The sequence below is a fragment of the Pristis pectinata genome, chromosome 1, assembly GCF_009764475.1.
Source record: "Pristis pectinata isolate sPriPec2 chromosome 1, sPriPec2.1.pri, whole genome shotgun sequence".
Taxonomy (NCBI): domain Eukaryota; kingdom Metazoa; phylum Chordata; class Chondrichthyes; order Rhinopristiformes; family Pristidae; genus Pristis; species Pristis pectinata.
Genome location: NC_067405.1, coordinates 28522945 through 28543149, shown reverse-complemented (window position 1 = coordinate 28543149; position 20205 = coordinate 28522945). Strand labels below are relative to the sequence as shown.

General features: G+C 40.0%; 1 protein-coding gene across 1 annotated transcript in view; it reads right to left on the bottom strand.

Annotated features, from left to right (window-relative positions):
* The window catches only part of LOC127576546 (lactase/phlorizin hydrolase-like), a 49340-nt gene extending 34284 nt beyond the window's left edge, over nt 1-15056 (bottom strand). Inside the window, exons 1-3 of the mRNA XM_052027080.1 lie at nt 14399-15056; nt 9593-9669; nt 5998-6054 (exon numbers count right to left, since the gene is read on the bottom strand). Of these exons, the coding sequence (XP_051883040.1) occupies nt 5998-6054; nt 9593-9669; nt 14399-15056 (792 nt within the window). The remainder of the gene's footprint in view (nt 1-5997; nt 6055-9592; nt 9670-14398) is intronic.
* Nucleotides 15057-20205: the final 5149 nt, after the last annotated feature.

Below are 20205 nucleotides of genomic sequence, written 5' to 3'. Positions count from 1 at the left end.
GGCCAGAAGCAAGCCAGTGCCAGATTCAGACATGCAAGCAAGAGATGGTAGAAATACCATAAATATCATAGCTCATTGGCAGGTGGGACCAGAGGCCATTCAATTCTAAGAACTCAGAAACAAACTGCTGATATCAGAATTGCATCCCAACTTAATTTAACACACTTTATAATCTTGTCAGTGGCCACTAAAGTTTTGAGTGAGGAACCGACTTGTTTTTAAACAAATGTCTACTGTGATATAGTTCTGATGTACGGTCTTCCACATTAACTCAGTTTCCATTATTGCTGCCTGATTCGCTAAGTTTTTCCAGTATTTTCTGTTTTTAAATTTCCAGCATCCAAAAATCTCCAGTTTTTGATTTTCACCTACTTTATAATTTTGTGGGTTAGATGTTCAGCTGATAGCCAATTATTCAAATCCAAAGATCTCCAAGAGCTGTTTGAAGAATAGCATCAACTATGTTTTGTGTTTAACGCAGTTGGTGGGAACTTGCAATTTACCAATTCCAACCAGTAAATTTAGCTTCTTTGAGAGAAGAGAAATAGAATTTCTGATAATTCAGCAAAAAACCCTCAAATGTTTCCAACCAATTTTAAACCAAAAATCAGATTCAAGTATGTATGTTCATTGTTTTGTAGTAATATGTATGCACAGTACATGTTGGTGTTCCAGTTGCCACACCCCTGGACCCAATTTCTGTCACAAATAGCATGGAAGGCTGTAGAATTTGGTGGTTGTTTTTAACAGGAAGCATGAGTCTTGCTGAGGGACTGGAGCAAATGACAGTCATTCATTCTTACAGTGGCCTCCACAAGACTGAAGACTTCAGTTGAACAATGTCACAAATCCATTATTTATTAAAAACATGATTTTAAGAGGAATTATTGGAAATGTGACAGGTGAAATTCAATGCAAAAGTTAAACTGGTAGGAAGAATGAGCAAAGAAAATACATTCCAGATGATATAGTTTTGAATTGGGTAAACAAATCTTTGAAGGTGGTGGAATAGGTTATTAAAGCAGCTATTCAAACATTTGGGAAAAAGGGCACAAGTGTGCAAAAATAGGAAATGATGCCAAATCTATATAAAACACTAACTTAGCCTCGGGTGGAATATTGTGTCAATTTTAAGCACAGTACTTTAGGAAGGGAATCAAGGCTTAGGAAGGCTTTCAGAAAGGAGTGAATAGAATGGTTTTAAGGAAAAGGGATTACAGTTATTAGGGTAAACAGGAGAAACTACACTTCTTTTCAGAACAAAGCAGGCTGAAAGGAGATTTTAAAGAGGTATTTCAAATCGTGAAAGGTTTAGATGGAGAGCAAAAGAGAAACTGTTTCTAATAGCTGAAGGCAATTATAGATTTAATGTATTTGGTAAGAGATTCAGAGACAAGGTCCCATATGGGAGTTCAGTCCAGAAAGTTGGAGCCCATGAAGCCAAAAGAGACTGCAGATGCTGGAATCTGGAACAAAATACTAAAAATTGCTGGAAGAACTAAGCTGGTCAGGTAGCATCTGTGTAGATGTATGTTGACATTTCAGGTCAAGATCTTGCATCAGGACTAAGAAAGAAGAGGAAAGATTGCCAGTATATAGCAGTGCACGGGAGGGATGGGATAAAGGCTGGAAGGTAATAGTTGAAACCAGAGTGGAAGGAATGATGGGCCGGTGGAATCTGGCGGTGAAGGAGTGGGACAGAGGCTAGTGGGTGATAGGTGGAACCAGATGAGGGGAGGATGATGGGCAGATGGAACTGGGTGGGGAGGGGTTATGGGATGAGAGGTGAACAAAGGGAGAAGAAAACAAAGTGAATGTGTGTTGGAGAAGAGCACAGGGGATGTGGGTTACCTGAAATCGGGAAATTCAATGTTCATACCATTGGGTTGTGAGCTACTCAAGCAGAATGTGAGATGTTTTTCTTCCAATCTGCATCTGGCCTCTCCATAGCAGTGGAGAAGGCTGAGGACAGACGCATTGGTGTGAGAGTAGGAAAGTTAAAATTAAAAGTGAGAAAGTTAAAGGAAAGTTAAAACGAAATGCAACTGGAGGCTCGAGATGGCCGTTGAAGACAGAGCGCAGACGTTTTGCAAAACAGTAACCTGATCTACACTTGGTTTCTCTGATGTAGAGGAAGCCACATTATGAGCACTGAATACAATAGAACAGGTTGGAAGAGGTGCAGGTGAACCTCTGCCTCACCTGAAAGGACTGTTAAGTCCTTGGATAGTGGTGAGGGAGGAGGTGCAGGAGAACACACCAGGTGATGGGGAGAGGTGGGTGGGGAGGAATGAGTGGACCATGAAGTCATGAAAAGAGTGGTCCCTGTGGAAAGCAGAAAGTCGGGGGGTGGGCTGTGGCATGGGGAGGGAACGCAGTTAAGGGAAAGATATGACTGGTGGTGGAATCATGTTGGAGCTGGTGGAAATGGCAGAGAATGGTGTGTTGGATACGCAGGCTGGTGGGTAAAAAAGTGGGGACCAGGGGAACTCTATCGCTGTTCTGTCTGGGGAGAGGTGGTTAAGCGCAGAAATGAAGGAAATGTGTGTGAGGGCTCCATCAACTACAGGAGAGGGGAAGGCACATTTCTGGTAGTAGGAGGATGTTTCAGAAGCCCAAGAGCAGACAGCTTCATCTTGAGAACAGATGCGGCAGAGATGGAACATAGAATGGTACAGCACAAAACGGGCACTTCGGCCCACAATATTGTGCCGGCATAGATAGAGAAATTGAGAAAAAGGAATGACATCCTTACAGGGGGCAGGGTGGAAGGAGGTGTAGTCGAGGTAGCTGTGGGAGTCGATGGGTTTATAGAAGCTGTCAGACTCAGGGCTAATTGGCACCAAAGTTGGCTTGGTTATGGGAGGCAGCGGTGGAGGTGGGAGATTACTTTTATAACTTTTTTGTGATTGTAAGCCTACGTACCACAGGGATCCATGCTGGGACTGTTACTCTTTGTTATATGCATGAACAGTTTGGATGTGAATGTGGGAGGTATGTGGGTATTAGTAAGTTCACAGATGACCCTAAAATTGGTGGTGGTGTTGACAGTGAGCAGGGTGGTTTTTAGACTACGTGATGATATTGATGAGTTGGTAAAATGGCAGAGAATTGGTGGATGGAATTTAACTCTTGTAAGTGTTAAGTGATGCATTCTGGGAAGACCAATTAGGGTAAGGTAGACACAATGGAATAGTAGGGTCCTATTGAGGAACAGAGGGATCTGGGGGTATGTCCAAGGATCCCTGAAGGTGGCAGCACATGTAGATAACATGGTGAAGAAGGTGGGGGCACTGACTATAAGCAGGGAGATTATGGTATAACTTTATGAAATATTGTTAGGTTACAGCTGGAATACACACTGCAAATCTGTTTGCCACATTATAGAAATGACAGGATTGTACCAGAGGTGATGGGGTAGTAGATCCAAATTGAACAGAAGCCAAAAGAGAATACAAACAATACTTGAAGGAAAAAAGTAATTTCAGGAATAAAGGTTGAAATGAAGGAGTGTGATATAATTGGATTGCTTTATGAAGAGCTGGAGCTGCCTCTGGTGCTATATGATTTAATGATTTCAACATGGCTCACATACTGGTTAATAACACACCATCGCAACAATAGTCCCTATGCACATATTGCTTCATGTGCATGAAGGCCAGCATTATGTGCATTTGGAAATGTTGATCATATTTCCAATCAGTTTTTCACTTCTATTCAATTGCATAACACATTAAAACATATAATGTGCGATTGAATGTTAAAGAATCTTAGAAGGCTATTCAGCACATTATACTACCGCTGACTCTCAGAGTATTGATCCCCTGACTATTCCCCAGACACTTTTTAACCTTTAGAAAGATGGAATTATTTTCTTAATAAAAGCTGTTAATTGATCCTGCTTTGGCCATTGTTTCCAGTAGGGTATTCCATACCAAAAGTTATCCAACTTCTCCCTTTGTGTAAATCCCTTTTCCAGTTTTTGACCATTCTAATATACCTGGTAGTGAGCATTGGGTTCCATTTTAAGACATCAGTGAAGCCTTACAATAGTTTGACCAAATGCCACAAAATGCAAGCTAAGCAAGTTCATGGTAAATTCAAAGAAGGAGATGGGTTGCACACTGGTACAGCAGGTAATGCTGGTGTTGTCTGTGTAGAGTTTGCACATCCTTCCTGTGATTTTATGGGTCTCCCCTGGGATTCTCATTTTTCTTACATCCCAGTTATGTTGATTGGTAGATTAATTGGCTACTGTAAATTACTTCTAGTGCAGGTTGGTGGTTGGAGAATCGTGAATGGTGGGGGTGGTTGGTGGTTTGATGGGAATGCTCTGAGAGCTGGCATGGACTCAGTTTGATGAATGGCTTCCTTTGTTATAACGAAATATGAGACATTTAAATCTTTGTACAAGTTGGGAATTGACAAAGAATATAAATGGGTAAAAGGGGATATGAGTAAAGATTAGTGGATAACCTAAAAGGGAATGTTTTTTAATAAATATTTAAAAGATAAAGGATAATTAGAGGAATAAAGGTGAAGTGTAGGGACAAAAAATGAAATCTTCCTGTGAAGACAGAGGCCATAACTGAGGTACTTAATGAATAGTTTCCCAAAACAGGTGAATGAAGTTATTGTTTTGGTGGAAGAATACCATATTAGAGATGTTGGATTGGATAAAATTAATGGCAAGGAGGTACTAAATAGATCGTCATCACTCAAAATGAACAAGCCACCATTGCATATGGGAAGCTAGAGTGGAAAAAGATCTTTTGATCAATTTTTCAATCCTCCAGTCCTCCTTGGAAATGGGTGTAGTACCTCGGGACTGAAGGATTTCAAATATATACATCTTTTTTCAAAAGAGCAAAGAAAGCTAAACTTGGTCTTATGTCTGTTAATGGGAAAACTAGCATAGATCCATATCCCATACACCTCAGGTGATGCAGGAGCAGAAGGATGTGGATCTGTACAATTACAAGTTTGTGATAACCAGCAATGCTCTTGCCAAGTAAGGTATTCATTTTCAAGGTATTTATTTCTTATGATGTCACTATTGATTAGAGAACATTCACAACACATTTGTGCAAAAATAATATTATAAGTGTACCTTTATTTTTGTCAGATTTTCCAGTAGGGAATCTTTTTTTGTTATTGAGTTTTCATTTCCCGTAGTGTCTGTCTGGAAGAGCAAAGTCTTATGATCAGTTACAGAGGCATGGTGATCCAAACCAAAGTTATCACATATTAAGTGAGGTTTAAATATGATCCACAAATTGAAAATGGTCTTGCATCTAGGTGAGCATGGCTTTTGAACAATTCACATTTAAACCTTAAAAGATTTTAATTTTAAATCTATATCTCAATTGATATTATAACTTCTTTGTTTGTATGAATTTCATCATTTCTGGGCCAGATTACTCTCTAGTTGTTGTGAGAGTAGAGAGCTACGTTTCAATGAATGGATAAACTAGTTGGGGGAGTGCCACCTGCAGAGACACAAGTCAGCTTTTTGATTGATAGAGCAGCATTGCTCTGTCAATGGATTAGACTGTCCCACATATTTAACAGGAAGAATGACATCCTGAGAAAAATTGAAAGCAAATTCTTTCAGTCAAAGTAATGTCCATAATCTATTTAGGTACTGTTTACTATGTATCCTCCACAAATATACAATGCTTGGTTCTCAATTCAAATGCATAGTTCCTCAATTTCTAATTGAAAAGAAAAAATGTAGATGTGGAATCTGAAATAAGAATCCTGGGACATTAATCTGTGAAGAGAGAAATACAGTTACTGTTTTGTGTCAATGACCTTTCATCAGATCTAACTTCCTTCAATTTTGTTTATTTTCTTGGTGATTCCATCCAAGTATAAGAAGATACAAATACATTCTCATCAGTAAAATAGCTCTCATCAGTTAAGGTTTACCCTAGAAGTTTAGTGCCAAATATAATCAAAGCTTAAGATTTAGTATCAGTATAACATTTTACTTACCTTCTGATCTGGTTCACAATCATATGGTACAGTTAGAGCGATCAAGTCTACTGTTCCCTGCGAATAAGTAGAGTTATTTTACAAGAAGGGGAAATATATCAAATTTCAAAATAACTTTTAATATTTTCTGCAGCTTCCAAAAGCATTTGTTGAAGTCTTCTAAAAATATAATGTGCAGCGTAATGTTAAATCCAGGGTAAGCAATTAGTGATCATTTGATTACGGACTTCCCTCACCACCACTCTCCTATGCTGATGCAGGAGTTTCTACTAGCCTGATTTTGCTCAGGGTAATTTGTCTGAAATTACACAGATCAAAGGGATTATGGAATTTTCAAGTGAAAATTATATAAGAGCCATGCCATAAGATCATGGCTGATCCAACTTCAGCCTCAACACCACTTTCCCCCTCACTTTCCAAACCCTTGTTGTTTAAATATCTGCCAACCCGGGCTTTGAATATATTCTCTACGGTTCTCTGGGATGGAAAATTCTAGATTTGCAAATCTCTTGGAGAAGGTTTTCCTCATCACCTGTGTCTGAAATGGGTGACCCCTTATTCTGAATCTATGCCCACAAATTCTAGATACCCTCATTAGGAGAAACAACTCTTTTTAGCATCTACTTTGTCAATTCCCCTCAATGCTGTTTCAATTTGATCACCTCTCATTCTTCGAAACTACAATGAGTATAGGCCCAACCTGCTTAACCATTCTGTCATCAACCCCTTCATCCCAGGAATCAACTTGGTGAACTTTCTCTCCACTGCCTCCAATGTAAGCACGTGTTCAGTGCACATCAATTTTCTGCTATCTTTTTTATTTGTTTAAAATAAATCTAACTGGAGTTAGACCCTGCCCATAAAGTTGAACACAACCCCAGATGAAATGAATTGCAGTTGAAGTTTTGGCTGTTTGTGGGAATCAGAAAGCTTACAGTGATTCTATTTTTAAGACACAAAACAAAATGGTAATTTTTAAAAGTTCTTGAATATAGATTTTTTTCTTAATTTATTAAGGAACTGACTTATATATACCATATTGTTAACATTGTATAGAATTTACTGCACAGAAACAGATCTATGCACTGTTAATGCCCCACACAAGCTGATTCCCAATCATAGCCATCAATGTATGAGACTGGATTGTGCTGACCCAGCTCACTTGTTCAGAATCATCGACTGTGGTCCACCTACACTCACATTTATTTGGGCCAAACGGCCTATCTCACTGGACCCTGGTGGTGTGGTCCAGATTGGTGTCTGGGCCTTGGGCAGCAATATATGGACACACTGCTCTCAAAAGTGCCTTAACGGTCTTTGACAGCTGCCAAGCTAGAAGTAGAGTTTTGCCGGCAATAAACGCTGTCACTGATTTTAAATGTGTCTCTAACATTTTTACCTAATATATAACAGCTTCTTCATTAGTTATATGCAAAATCTAATTGTTTGGTATATGTTTGTACACAGGCATCAGTAAGTTGCAAATTAAAAGGAGATTTGATACATGTGATTAGGTCATACCACTTGGATTCAGAACACCAGACTGCTTGTATTCCATCAATGTATTGGTTCACAAAATACCTATCCAAAAATAGTGGGAGAGGAGAGAATAATAATCAGGTGAACCACCAAGGAGTAAATGGCAAATCGTACCTAGGAGATTACATTGTTCACATCAGAGGATACTGCTCTGTGCATGATGTTGAAAAATTGCTACTTAGAGACATGCAAAGATTTCACAGGTTGGTGAGCATTTCCTGGCTTGACACTGCAAATATGGACAGATGTCTTCACCCTTCAGGAACGATGTGGAGACTGTGGAAAGGGTGCAGAAGAGGTTTACCAGGATGCTGCCTGGATTAGAGTGTATGAGCTATAAGGAAAGCTTGGACAAACTTGGGTTGTTCTCCCTGGAGCATTGGAGGCTGAGGGGAGACCTGACAGAGGTTTTTTAAATTATGAGAGGCATAGATAGGGTAGACAGTCAGAATCTTTTCCCGAGGGTACAAATGTCAAACACCAGAGGACATGCTTTTAAAGTTAGTGGGGGGAGGTTTAAAGACGAAGTGAGGGGCAAGCTTTGTTACACAGGGAGTGGTAGGTGCCTGGAATGGGTTAGCAGGGGTAGTAGTGGAAACAGGCAGTTTGGTGGAGGCTTTTAGGTAGGTACATGAATATGAAGGGAATGGAGGGATATGGATGGTACATAGGAGGAGGAGATTTTGCATAAATTGGCATCAAGATCAGCACAACATCGTGGGCCGAATGGCCTGTCCAGTGCTATACTGTTCTATGTTCACTCATCAGTGCTGACCTTGGACATCTTGAGATCGGGCCAGTGAGCATTTGGCAAGTAATTATATGTGCCATGCTCTGGCCCAAGCATAATGATTGGAAAATGAACTGTCTCATCTCATACCCTTTACTAAGGAGAGATGTTGAAAAGAGATGTGATTGTTCTTTATTATGGGAAAGAAATTCTTTGGAAAAGTTTTACATCTCCAGGTAACTCAGTCTCATACGCAAGTTTCAGACTTATAAATAATTTATCAGTCACAGTGAAAAACAAACTGCTGGAAGAACTCAGCAGGTCAAGCCGTGTCCGTGGAGGCAAGGGGATAGTCGACGTTTCAGGTTGAGACCCTGCATCAGGACTGCAGGGTTTCGACCTGAAATGTCAACTATCCCTTTGCCTCCTTAGATGCTGCTCGATCCGCTGAGTTCCTGCAGCAGATTGTTTGTTGCTCCAGATTCCAGCATCTGCAGTCTCTTCTTTTGACCATTTATCAGTCACATGTTGCATTATCTACAGAAAGGAGGACAAAATACTTTAAGAGGTGGGGTGGGGGGTGGAATTCTCACCAAAAATAAGCTTTGATTTTAAAACCTGAATGTTTTTTTTTCCTTTTTTACATATCAATGTGGTGTAGTGCCAGAGTGCCGTCTTTCAGAGAAACCAAGGCACTGTCCTCCCTCTCGTGTGGACCTCAAAGACCCCGGGCTCTGGAGAGAATGACAGTTCTCCTTGTGACTTGACCAATGTTTGTTCCTCAACCAACACACAAAACCGATTTGTCATGGTAATTTATTTCATTGTCTTTTAGGGAAATTAGCTGTGTTTAAATTGGCTGTATTACAACAATGATGTCATTTCCAAAGTTATATTAAGGGAAGTTCTTTTTAATGCCAATTTCTGATGCAAGTTTGATGCAGACACTCAGACTTCTTGAATTAATTGAAGTTAATTTTGTTTACTTCTTTCCTGTTGGTATATTCATTACAATCTCTCAAATTGTGAAAATGACATAACACTTTGTTCGTTGATGAAGTTAGGATACAACCTGCTATTGCTTAATTCCCTTTTTGTCTTATGCTTCAGTTATTTGAATAAGTGTGCAATTAGCTGCTGTGTTTTGTACATTCCTTCAATACAGGTCTTGAAATTATATCTACATTATTGTACTAATCTTACCAGTATAATTTCAAATCCACTGGCAGTTGTCAGGAATAGAATTGTTGATAAATAAATAGTAATATAACTTTTTTTGACAGATAGAACAAGTAAGGTACCAAGCTTAAAAGTCTGAAAACTCACCGCTTTGATAACTTGCTGGAATATAATGTCTGTAGAAATCATGTCATTAATATTCAAAACAAGAGACAATCTTTCTTCTGTCAGGTGGAGGGGAGGAAAGAATAATTCAATTTTATAATGATTTCTCTTTCATTATGCAAAAATTTCTATCTGATCTGGATCAAGAACATATAAAGCAGAATTACTAATTGATAATTAAAGGTACAAGGCCAGGAATTATACCATGAAGCTGCCATCTGATTTGTTCATGTTTTGGTCACATACAATGTATTTCATAGAAAATGCTGAAAATATTTAGGAGCTCAAGTACTTTTGTGGAGACAGAAAGCACTTTAATATTTCAGGTCAATGTATTGTCCTCACTGGTTCTGGTGGAAGGTCATCAACTTGTTTCTCTTTCTGCAATTGATGATTTTATTGCAGATTTCCAGCATCTGTGGTTTTTTTAATAATTCATATCCATTTTTAACTGATTTAACCTGACCTGGACCTATTTCTGACTTGTTTCCAGATCTTCACTCTGGTAATGGGTAAGGGAATATGAACCACAACTATTTCAAATCTCCAGGAAATAAAGTACACCATTCTTATTTTTCACAAACTGAATTCAGTTGTTTTGTTAGTATAAAATGGGTGAACCACAGCAATTTAGTTCTTACTTGATCTAAGCACTTATTAGATAATCCTTTTAATCATTTTGAGCTAAGGTGACAAAATTACAATGAAGCATTGTAATGTTTGCATTTAGACACTGACGATGTGTTCTAATTATGTATACCTTTCAATTCCATAGTTTCCTTGAACATTCGTTAGAAGATTAGTGATTGTAAACATACTTAATCTGGTTTTAACACGCAATTCTAAAACATTTCCTTGTAATTATTTTTTTAGGAAAACAAATACAAGAACTGCCAGTACTTTTCCACGTTGATTTGGTTGGAATAGATTTTGAAAATTTTAGTGGATTTGAGAATGTAACAAGCTTGGTGAATGGGAATCCAGTTGATGTGGTGCTCTGATCCTAATCATAGTAAGCTGGAGGAAGCCTGTTACATAAAATAAATCACACAAATTTTGGGTAATACATTGATATAGATAGACCATTGGTTAAAACATAGAAATAAGAGAGTATGGATCATTTCTGGATGAGGAGCCTGTTACTTGTGGACACTCAGCTATTTACAATTAATTTGAATGATTTGGATGGAAGTATTGAGTGTAATGTATCCAAGATTATTACAGAGACATGGCTCGGTGTGAAAGTATGTTGCAAGGGTTACAAGTCTCCATGAAAACAAAGTATTTTTAAATGGTGGGTTGGTAGTAAATAATTGTTCAAAGGGATTTGAGACTCATTGTACACAAAGCACAGGAATAACATTAAAAGCAGGGTAAGCAAATTTGCGTCACTTGTGCTTGAAGTACAAAAGCAGGGAAATCAACTGGATTTCAGTGAGACTATATTTGGAGTACCATGTAAAGATTTAATTTCTGTACCTGAGAACCAGCACAAACAAAGACTTGATAAATAGTTTGCCTGTTTTCTGGACTTTGGATGAATGAGAAGTGATCTTAAAATGTATAAAATTCTGAGAGGAGTTGATGAAGTAGATTATGTGAGGCTATTTCTCCTGTCTGTGGAATCAACCAGCTAAGCAGCTTAGACTTGCCATAATGCCATTTTGGACCAAGATGTGGAAAAATCCCTCCACTCGGAGGATTGAGCATATTTGGAGTCCTTTACTCCAGAAAGTTACAGAAATATAATGGTTAACTATATTCAAGGCTGCGATTTTAAAAAAAGTATTTTGTGATACGAAGAACAGGAAGGAATGTGGTGAGGTACAGAATGATCCCTTCCTCCCACATATCCCCCTATTTTAAATTCCTCCATATGCTTACCTAACAACCTCTTGAACTCGACCATCGTACCTGCCTCCACCACCACCCCAGGCAGCGCATTCCATGCCCCAACCACTCTCTGGGTGAAAAACCTCTCTCTGATATCTCCCTTGAACTTCCCACCCATTACTTTAAAGCCATGCCCTCTTGTATTGAGCATTGGTGCTCTGGGAAAGAGGCGCTGGCTGTCTACTTTATCTATTCCTCTTAATATTTTGTACACCTCTATCATGTCCCCTCTCATCCTCTTTCTCTCCAAAGAGTAAAGCCCTAGCTCCCTTAGTCTCTCCTCATAATGCATACTCTCCAAACCAGGCAGCATCCTGGTAAATCTCCTCTGCACCCTTTCCAACGCTTCCACATCCTTCCTATAATGAGGCGACCAGAACTGGACACAGTACTCTTAAGTGTGGTCTAACCAGAGTTTTGTAGAGCTGCATCATTACCTTGTGGTTCTTAAACTTGATCCCACGACTTATGAAAGCTAACATCCCATAAGCTTTCTTAACTACCCTATCCACCTGTGAGGCAACTTTCAGTGATCTCTGTATATGAACCCCCAGATCCCTCTGCTCCTCCACACTACCCAGAATCCTGTCATTAACCTTGTACTCCGCCTTGGAGTTTGTCCTTCCACAGTGTCCCACCTCACACTTCTTCGGATTGAAATCCATCTGCCACTTCTCAGCCCAGCTCTGCATCCTATCAATATCCCTCTGCAATCTTCGACAGTCCTCCACACTATCCACAACACCACCGACCTTTGTGTCATCCGCAAACTTGCTAACCCACCCTTCTACCCCCTCATCCAAGTCATTAATAAATATCACGAAAAGTAGAGGTCCCAGAACCAATCCTTGTGGGACACCACTAGTCACAGCCCTCCAATCCGAATGCACTCCCTCCACCACAACCCTCTGCCTTCTACAATTACAATTCTTTGTATCATCATTACACATTAATAATTCAGAGCTTGATAGGAAAGTAAACTTGGTTACTCTACACTTGGGCCATTCATCTATTTCCGTGTTGTAAGTGCAGTTCCAACACTTGCCTTTTTGACTGAACCCTAATATTGCCCACTAGTAATATTCTACCAATCTCAAAATTACCCATTCTCCCTAATTGTTTTTTTTCTATTAACCAATCCAATATCAATGATAATATATCATCCACAATTCCATGAACTCTTTTGCATGCTTTTTGAACAACCAGATACACATCCACTAAATCCTCCTATCCACCTTTCCATTTAAATTCTCAAATTCTTTGATTTATCAAAAATTAATTCCCTTTCAAAAATGATGTCAATTTCACCTAATGATATAATTATTTAAGTGCCTCGTTATTACTTCCTTATCATTTTCCCTGTAGTTTCCTACTGTGCCTCTAACTCGTGTTTAATTTTGGTATCTTTCAATATCCTGAGATTATTTCAAAAAATGGAAAATGATCAAATGTCATGATCACCATCCCTGTAGCTACCTCTTCTAGAACCCTATAGTGTTTTAAATACCTGCAGAAGGTCTTGCAATCAGTTTTCATATTTCTTGCAACTTCAGTTTTATATTCTATCTCCATTGTTAATTTTTGGTCATCTTTTGTTTTAAAAACTCTTTTGTTGTCCATATTTAGTTCCCATTGTTGCTTTCCGTCAGCATACGTTTACTTCAAAAACTTAGCTTATACAATGGTTATTAGACACAATTATTTCTATTTGTGTCATTAATTTATCTATGTTGTTATAAATGCATGGAATACTGCAGATGAAGTGTGCTTAACTTGAACTTTCAGTACCATTTTCCTAGATTTAATCTTCCTCCACTTTTCCACTATTGTCATCAAACCCATTGATCCTTTCTGTCACACTGCTTATTGTTACTACTTCCTTATTAATAGATTCCAGTATTTTCCCAACAACTTGCTTTTACTTCTCCACGTCTTTGACTATTCTGTTTAAATTTATAAACTTTCCCTTCTCCCATGAACCCTCTCCTTTTTTTTCTGCTTGTGAATGGAAATCTCAAATTCATAACTGAACTTGTGCCACATAATTTTGTGTTCAATGTGATAAAATATCCAAAATTAGGAATTGTTTAGACTTGCAAAGAATTATAATTGAAGACGTGTTTTACGCTAGTTATAGCTTTTGCACCTTGTGAAACAAATAAAATATTAAACTAATCTAAGATGTTAAGCAATCTATAAAAGTCTCCATAAATGATCTATAAATACCTCATGGGCAAACGATCAACAGAAGTCCTGTCTAAGTCTGGTGTACCTATACGCAATTGTGTACCTGATAAATGAAGTTCTACAGTGAAATAAGACCGCAAGAGATGGGAGCAGGAGAAGGCCATAGGGAACTTGTAACTGTCCTACCATCTAATAAAATCAAATACCAACATTCAAGGGAAAATGGAATGAAATTGCTTTTGGGTAGATCTTACTTGGATCAGCTTGTGCACCTTTCATCAATTGTAAAGCCAAACTTCGTCACCTCTGGTCCATAAAAGTATTAAGGATTACATATTGTTGAGTTTCAAAGCACATTCTTAATTTGTTGACTTTAGACTTTGGTAAAAAGACAGCATTTATATTATGTTTGCCCAACTGTAATTGATACAAGGGTTAAGAATTGAATAGCTGTAATATTTATTTCACAAAGCAGATAAATATGGATAAGGAAGATCATTTGGCTCAACTTATCCCTTTCACTTATGGTCTTTGTTCTCTTGCTACATCAATTTTCTCCTTGAGCAATTGTAGGATATTCAACCTCAATACAGCAAATTTCTTTTCGTACATTGATCATTCATTGTTGTAGATTTGAGTCCCAGCATTGAATTTTAACATTAAATTTAGGTTGATATTTTTGCACGTTATTTTGTTATAAAAACTTACCTTTGGGTGCCACCCCATTGTGATAAATTTTGTAAGCCTTTTCATGGGCAAGGATTATATTCCTGATTGCTGAAGATTCAGTGTTTAGTATTTTGTGTTTGGATATTATCTTTGAAGGATCATCAAATGTTATCCAGGTGTCAACTTTTTCTCCATATGTTTCAAAAGCAAATTGTGCATAGTTTGCAAATGAATCACTAAGTGCTTCATTCTCCCAGCTGCCATACTTTGCAATCAGACCTTGAGGGATGTCACCATTGTACAGAACCATTATAGGCTTGAGATTTGCAATTATTAATTCATTTAGGAAGTTTGAATAACATTCGATTTGGTTATGATCCACTTTCTCAGCTGCATCTTCTGATAGAATACTAGCCCAAGGAAGCAGTACTTTGTAATGGGAAAGTCCTTTTTGATGTAGAGTTTGAAGATGATCTTTCAAATATTTTGGCAGAGGATCCAGACAAAAAGAGTGTGTGCCTTCTTCCACACCGAAGTCAATTATCTGGTGCTTTTCTTCATCTTTTGCCAAAGTATTCACCAGAGTATTTGTTAAGGGGCCACCAATTACCATAAAATCGGGTGGTAATTTTATTTCTGCACTAGTCAAACTTGCGAAAATTAAAACGACGACGACAACACTGTTCTGTAGTTCCATTTTATAGATCTAGTGTAAAGAGCAGGTGAAGCACTTTATATATCAGCTCTAATTGCTTAATTGCTGATAAGCTTTGAGCACCACCCATAAACTATCTTCCTCACAAAAGTTTCAACATGATAAAATTATGGCCATAATTTTAACAGCAAAAGCTAAATTTAGCAATTTTAATGAATTCCACTGGAGTATCTCAGCTAGATCTTCTTCAACTCTTCACAATTCTTTCTTGGAGATTTTTAAGAGAATTAATTGCCACTTATTTAAATGAAATAGTTGGTAGGTTGGACGCACAGATGAAAATGTGATATGGTGTCTAAACGGATCTGTTTTCCAATTTGGATAGTGAAATGATAAAAGGAACTGCGTGTGACTTACCTCCTCCTTTGTAAAACATAAGACCTCCTATTGGTACTTTGATATCAATAAATTTGCCAATATGGGGAATGAAATATGGGACTTCTGTAAACGTGTGGTCCATATACTGCACTTTCTTTTTCTATCTCCATTTGCTTGGAGTTTCTTTTCCCCAGCAGAAGCCAGTGCGCAGGCACGGGAAGCGACAGCAGTGGGAAAAGAGCAGTGAGTCACCTGACCCGGTGAATTTTTTTCCCTATCTCCATTTGCTTGGAGTTTTTAACCATAATAGGGAGGTAGGGTCTAGCGGAGCATCCATCATTGGAGTGGGCTAGAGTCAGAGTGGGAATTTAGAGGCTTCGACTCAAGAGGCTTTGACAAGAAGAGGCTGAGGCGAAAGAACAGGTAAGGAGGGTAAGTTTGTCCCTTTATTATTGCTGCTGTCGTCTTAGATTCCCTTAATACAGTGTAGGTAGGATGGCAGATACGGCAATGGAATGGTCCTCCTGTAGGATGTGGGAATTCAGGGAGTTTGATGGTGTCCCTGATGACTACACCTGTGGGAAGTGCAGCCAACTTCAGCTCGTGGGAGACCGGATTAAGGAGCTGGAGCTGGAGTTGGATGAACTGAGGAACATCAGGGAGGCTGAGCGAGTCATAGACAGGACTTTTGAGCAGGTAGTTACACCCAGACGGCAGGATTCAGGTAGCGGATGGGTGAGCACTGAGAGAGGTAGAGGGAAAAAGAAGTCAGTGCAGGGTCCCCCTGTGGCCATTCCTCTCAGCAACAAGTATACCTCTTTGGATACTGCTGAGGGGGCTGACCTATCTGGGCAAGGCAGCAGCACTGTGGTTGGCTCTGAGGCTCAGGAAGGAAGGGTGAAGTCGGGCAGAGCGATAGTCATAGGGACTCGACAGGAAGTTCTGCAGCCGCCGAAGAGACGCCAGGATGGTGTGTTGCCTCCCAGGTGCTGGGGTCCTGGATATCTCTGAAAGGTTGCAGAATATTCTTAAGGGGGAGGGTGAGCAGCCAGAGGTCATGGTGCATATTGGTACCAATGACATAGGCAGGAGAGGGATAGAGGTCCTGCACAATGAGTATAGGGAGTTAGGAAGGAGGCTGAAGAGCAGGACCTCTAAGGTAGTAATCTCTGGATTACTTCCAGTGCCACGAGCTAGTGCAGGAAAGAACAGGATGATAGCACAGACAAATGAGAGGCTAGGGAGATGGTGCAGGGGGCAGGGTTTCAAGTTCTTGGATCTTTGGAACCTTTTCTGGGGAAGAGTGACCTGTACAAGAGGGATGGGTTGCACCTGAACTGGAGGTGAACCAATATACTGGCAGGGAGGTTTGTTAATGCTGCTGAGGCAGGTTTAAACTAGCTTCGCAGGGGGATGGGAACTGGAAAAACAGGTCTGAGGGAATGGGCAGGAGGGCTGATGTCAGTATGTAGTATTAGGCAGATTCCTAATAACAGATGTGATGGGACGAATGGTTTGAAGTGTTTGTACTTTAATGCTCGGAGTATTATGGGCAACAGTGATGAACTTAGAGCATGGATCAGTACATGGAACTATGGTGTTATGGCCATTACAGAGACTTGGTTGAGAGAGGGACAGGAATGTGTGATCGATGTACCAGGGTTTCGAAGTTTTAGAAAGAATAGAGAGGGGGGTAAAAGAGGGGCAGGAGTTGCAATACTAATTAGAGATAATATATCAGCTGCATCCAGGGAGACAAAATGGAGGGCTTGGATACAGCTTCTATGTGAGTAGAACTCAGGAATAGGAAGGGTGCAATCATTCTCTTGGGGGTGTACTGTAGACCTCCCAATAGCCACCGGGACATTGAGGAACAGATATGCAAACAGATTAGGGAAATGTGTAAAAATTACAGGGTTATGGTCATGGGAGACTTCAACTTCCCTGATATACAGTAAATTGGGACCTTTTTAGAACAAGGGGGTTAGATGGGGCAGAATTTGTTAGGTGTATCCAGGAGGGGTTCTTAAATCAATATGTTGACAGTCCGACAAGGGGAGAGGCTATTCTGGACCTGGTGTTGGGTAATGAGCCTGGCCAGGTGACTTACCTATCAGTGGGTGAGCAATTGGGGAACAGTGACTACAGCTCATTAACTTTCAGGATAGCTATAGATAGGGATAGGTATGGGGCTAGCGGGAGGGTTTTAAATTGGAGCAGGGCTAATTATGAAGGCATAAGGCAGGAACTAGGTAGAGTGAACTGGGAACACCTTTTTGCTGGCAAGTCCACATTGAGCATGTAGAAAGTGTTCAAGGATCAAATACATAGGGTACAGGATAGGTATGTCCAGATTAGAAGGAAGGACATGAATGGCAAAATAAGGGAACCTTGGATGTCTAGAAAACTAATGAATTTGAAGAAAAAGGACATGTATGTAGAGCTTCGGAAGTTAGGATCAGACAGAGCATGTGAGGACAATAAAGAAGTGAGAAATGAACTCAAAAAAGCCAGGAGGCGCTATGAAAAGTACTTAGCTAGTAGGAGTAAGGAGAATCCAAAGGCATTCTATACCTACATCAGGACTAAGAGGATAACAACGGAAAGGGTAGGACCACTTAAGGATAAAGAAGGGAATCTGTGTTTGGATGCAGAGGATGTGGGTGAGGTTCTGAATGAGTATTTCTCTTCAGTATTTACCCAGGAAAGGGACATGCAGGATGCAGAAATTGGAACTGAGGGCAGAAACATGTTAGGGCATTTAGAGGTCAAGGAGGAGGTAGTGTTAGGTCTCCTAAACAGTATTAAGGTGGATAAATCCCCAGGGCCCAATGGGATATACCCCAGGTTACTGAAGGAGGCGAGAAAGGAAATTGCTGGGGCCTTGGCCAGTATCTTTGTGTCCTCTTTGACCACGGGTGAGGTCCCGGAGGACTGGTGACTAATGTTGTTCCTCTATTTAAGAAAGGAACAAGGGAAAATCTGGGGAACTATAGACCGGTGAGTCTCACATCAGTTGTCGGGAAATTGCTGGAGAAAATTCTTAGAGATAGGATGTATGAGCATCTGGAAACCAATGGCTTAATTAGGGAAAGCCAGCATGGCTTTGCGTGGGGCAAGTCGTGTCTTTCTAACCTGGTTGAGTTTTTTGACAAGGTGACGAGAGAGATTGATGAAGATAGAGCTGTGGATGTCATATGTATGGACTTCAGTAAGGCATTTGACAAGGTCCCACATAATTGATTAATCAAGGAAGTTCGGAAGCATGGGGTAAGTGGAGAATTGGCTGTGTGGATCCAGAACTGGCTTGCCCATAGAAGACAGAGGGTGGTGGTTGAAGGGACTTATTTGGGCTGGAGGCCTGTGAGTAGTGGTGTTCTGCAGGGATCTGTACTGGGACCTCTGTTGTTTGTGATGTACATAAATGACCTGGATGAGTATGTTGATGGATGGGTTGGTAAGTTTGCAGGTGATACCAAGATTGGTGGAGTTGTGAATAGTGTAGAAGACTGGCAATGGATACAGTGTGATATAGATCAATTGCAGATGTGGACAGAGAAATGGCAGATGGAGTTTAACCTGGACAAATGAGAGGTGTTGCACCTTGGTAGGATTAATGTCAAGAGGCAGTACATTCTTAAAGGCAAGACCGTTAAAGCAGAGAACTTGGGGTGCAAGTCTTTGACTCATTGGAAGTGGTTACACAGGTGGATAGGCTGGTTAAGGTTTATGAAATGCTTGCATTTATTAATCGAGGTATTGAGTATAGGAGTCAAGAAGTTATTACGCATCTCTATAGAACTCTGGTTAGGCTGCATCTAGAGTATTGTGTGCAGTTCAGGTCACCTCACTATAGGAAGGATGTTGAGGCTTTAGAGAGGGTGCAGAGGAGGTTTACTTAGGATGCTGCCTGGATTAGAGGGCGTGTGCTATCAGGAGAGGCTGGACAAATTTGGGCTCTTTTCTCTGGAACAGCAGAGGCTGAGGGGCGATCTGTTGGAAGCGTATAAAATTGAGGGGCATAGATAGAGTGGACAAGCAATATCTTGTTTCCATTGTTGAGCAATCCAATACCAGAGGGCGTGCATTTAAGGTGGGGGGGGGGGGTAGGTTCAGAACAGAGGTGAGGGGTATGTTTTTTACTGAGAGAGTGGTGGATGCCTGGAATGCGTTGCCTGATAGGGTAGTGGAGGCAAATTCATTGGGGACTTTTAAGAGGGGTTTGGATGGGCACATGATTGAGAGAAAAATAGAGGGATATGGGCATTCTGTCAATAGGAGGAATTAGCTGTCAGCACAACATTATGGGCCGAAGGGCCTGTTCTGTGCTGTACTGTTCTATGTTCTAAATCCATTTACCTCAAACACTTATGTATGAGATCTGGTACATGCTTTTATGGTGACATACAACAGAACAATCCTTAAAGTGACCATGCAAGGTCCAATTGTAAAAAATTAAGATTCTTAACACATGCACAAGTGTGTATATTGCAGTAGTTTTACAGACAAGCTAGTTACTAATAGCGAATATTATGGAGTTAAGAACAAACAAACAGAACAAGAGATGGCAGATCAGACTATATTAGGCATGATGATTTTAAAGAGGAGTCAAAGGTCCTTCAAAGTCCTAATACTCTGGGCACTCTTCCCTCCCCATTAAACCTATTAGATTGTGTGCTTTCCCAAGTACAAGGGCTGTCACATTATTGATGCTTTGTCCAGTACCTTTGTTCACTGAGAACTTTGACTCAGATGAGCAGTAGTATTGCAGATTTATCTTGATGGTACTTTCATGGAAACATTGACAAATCTG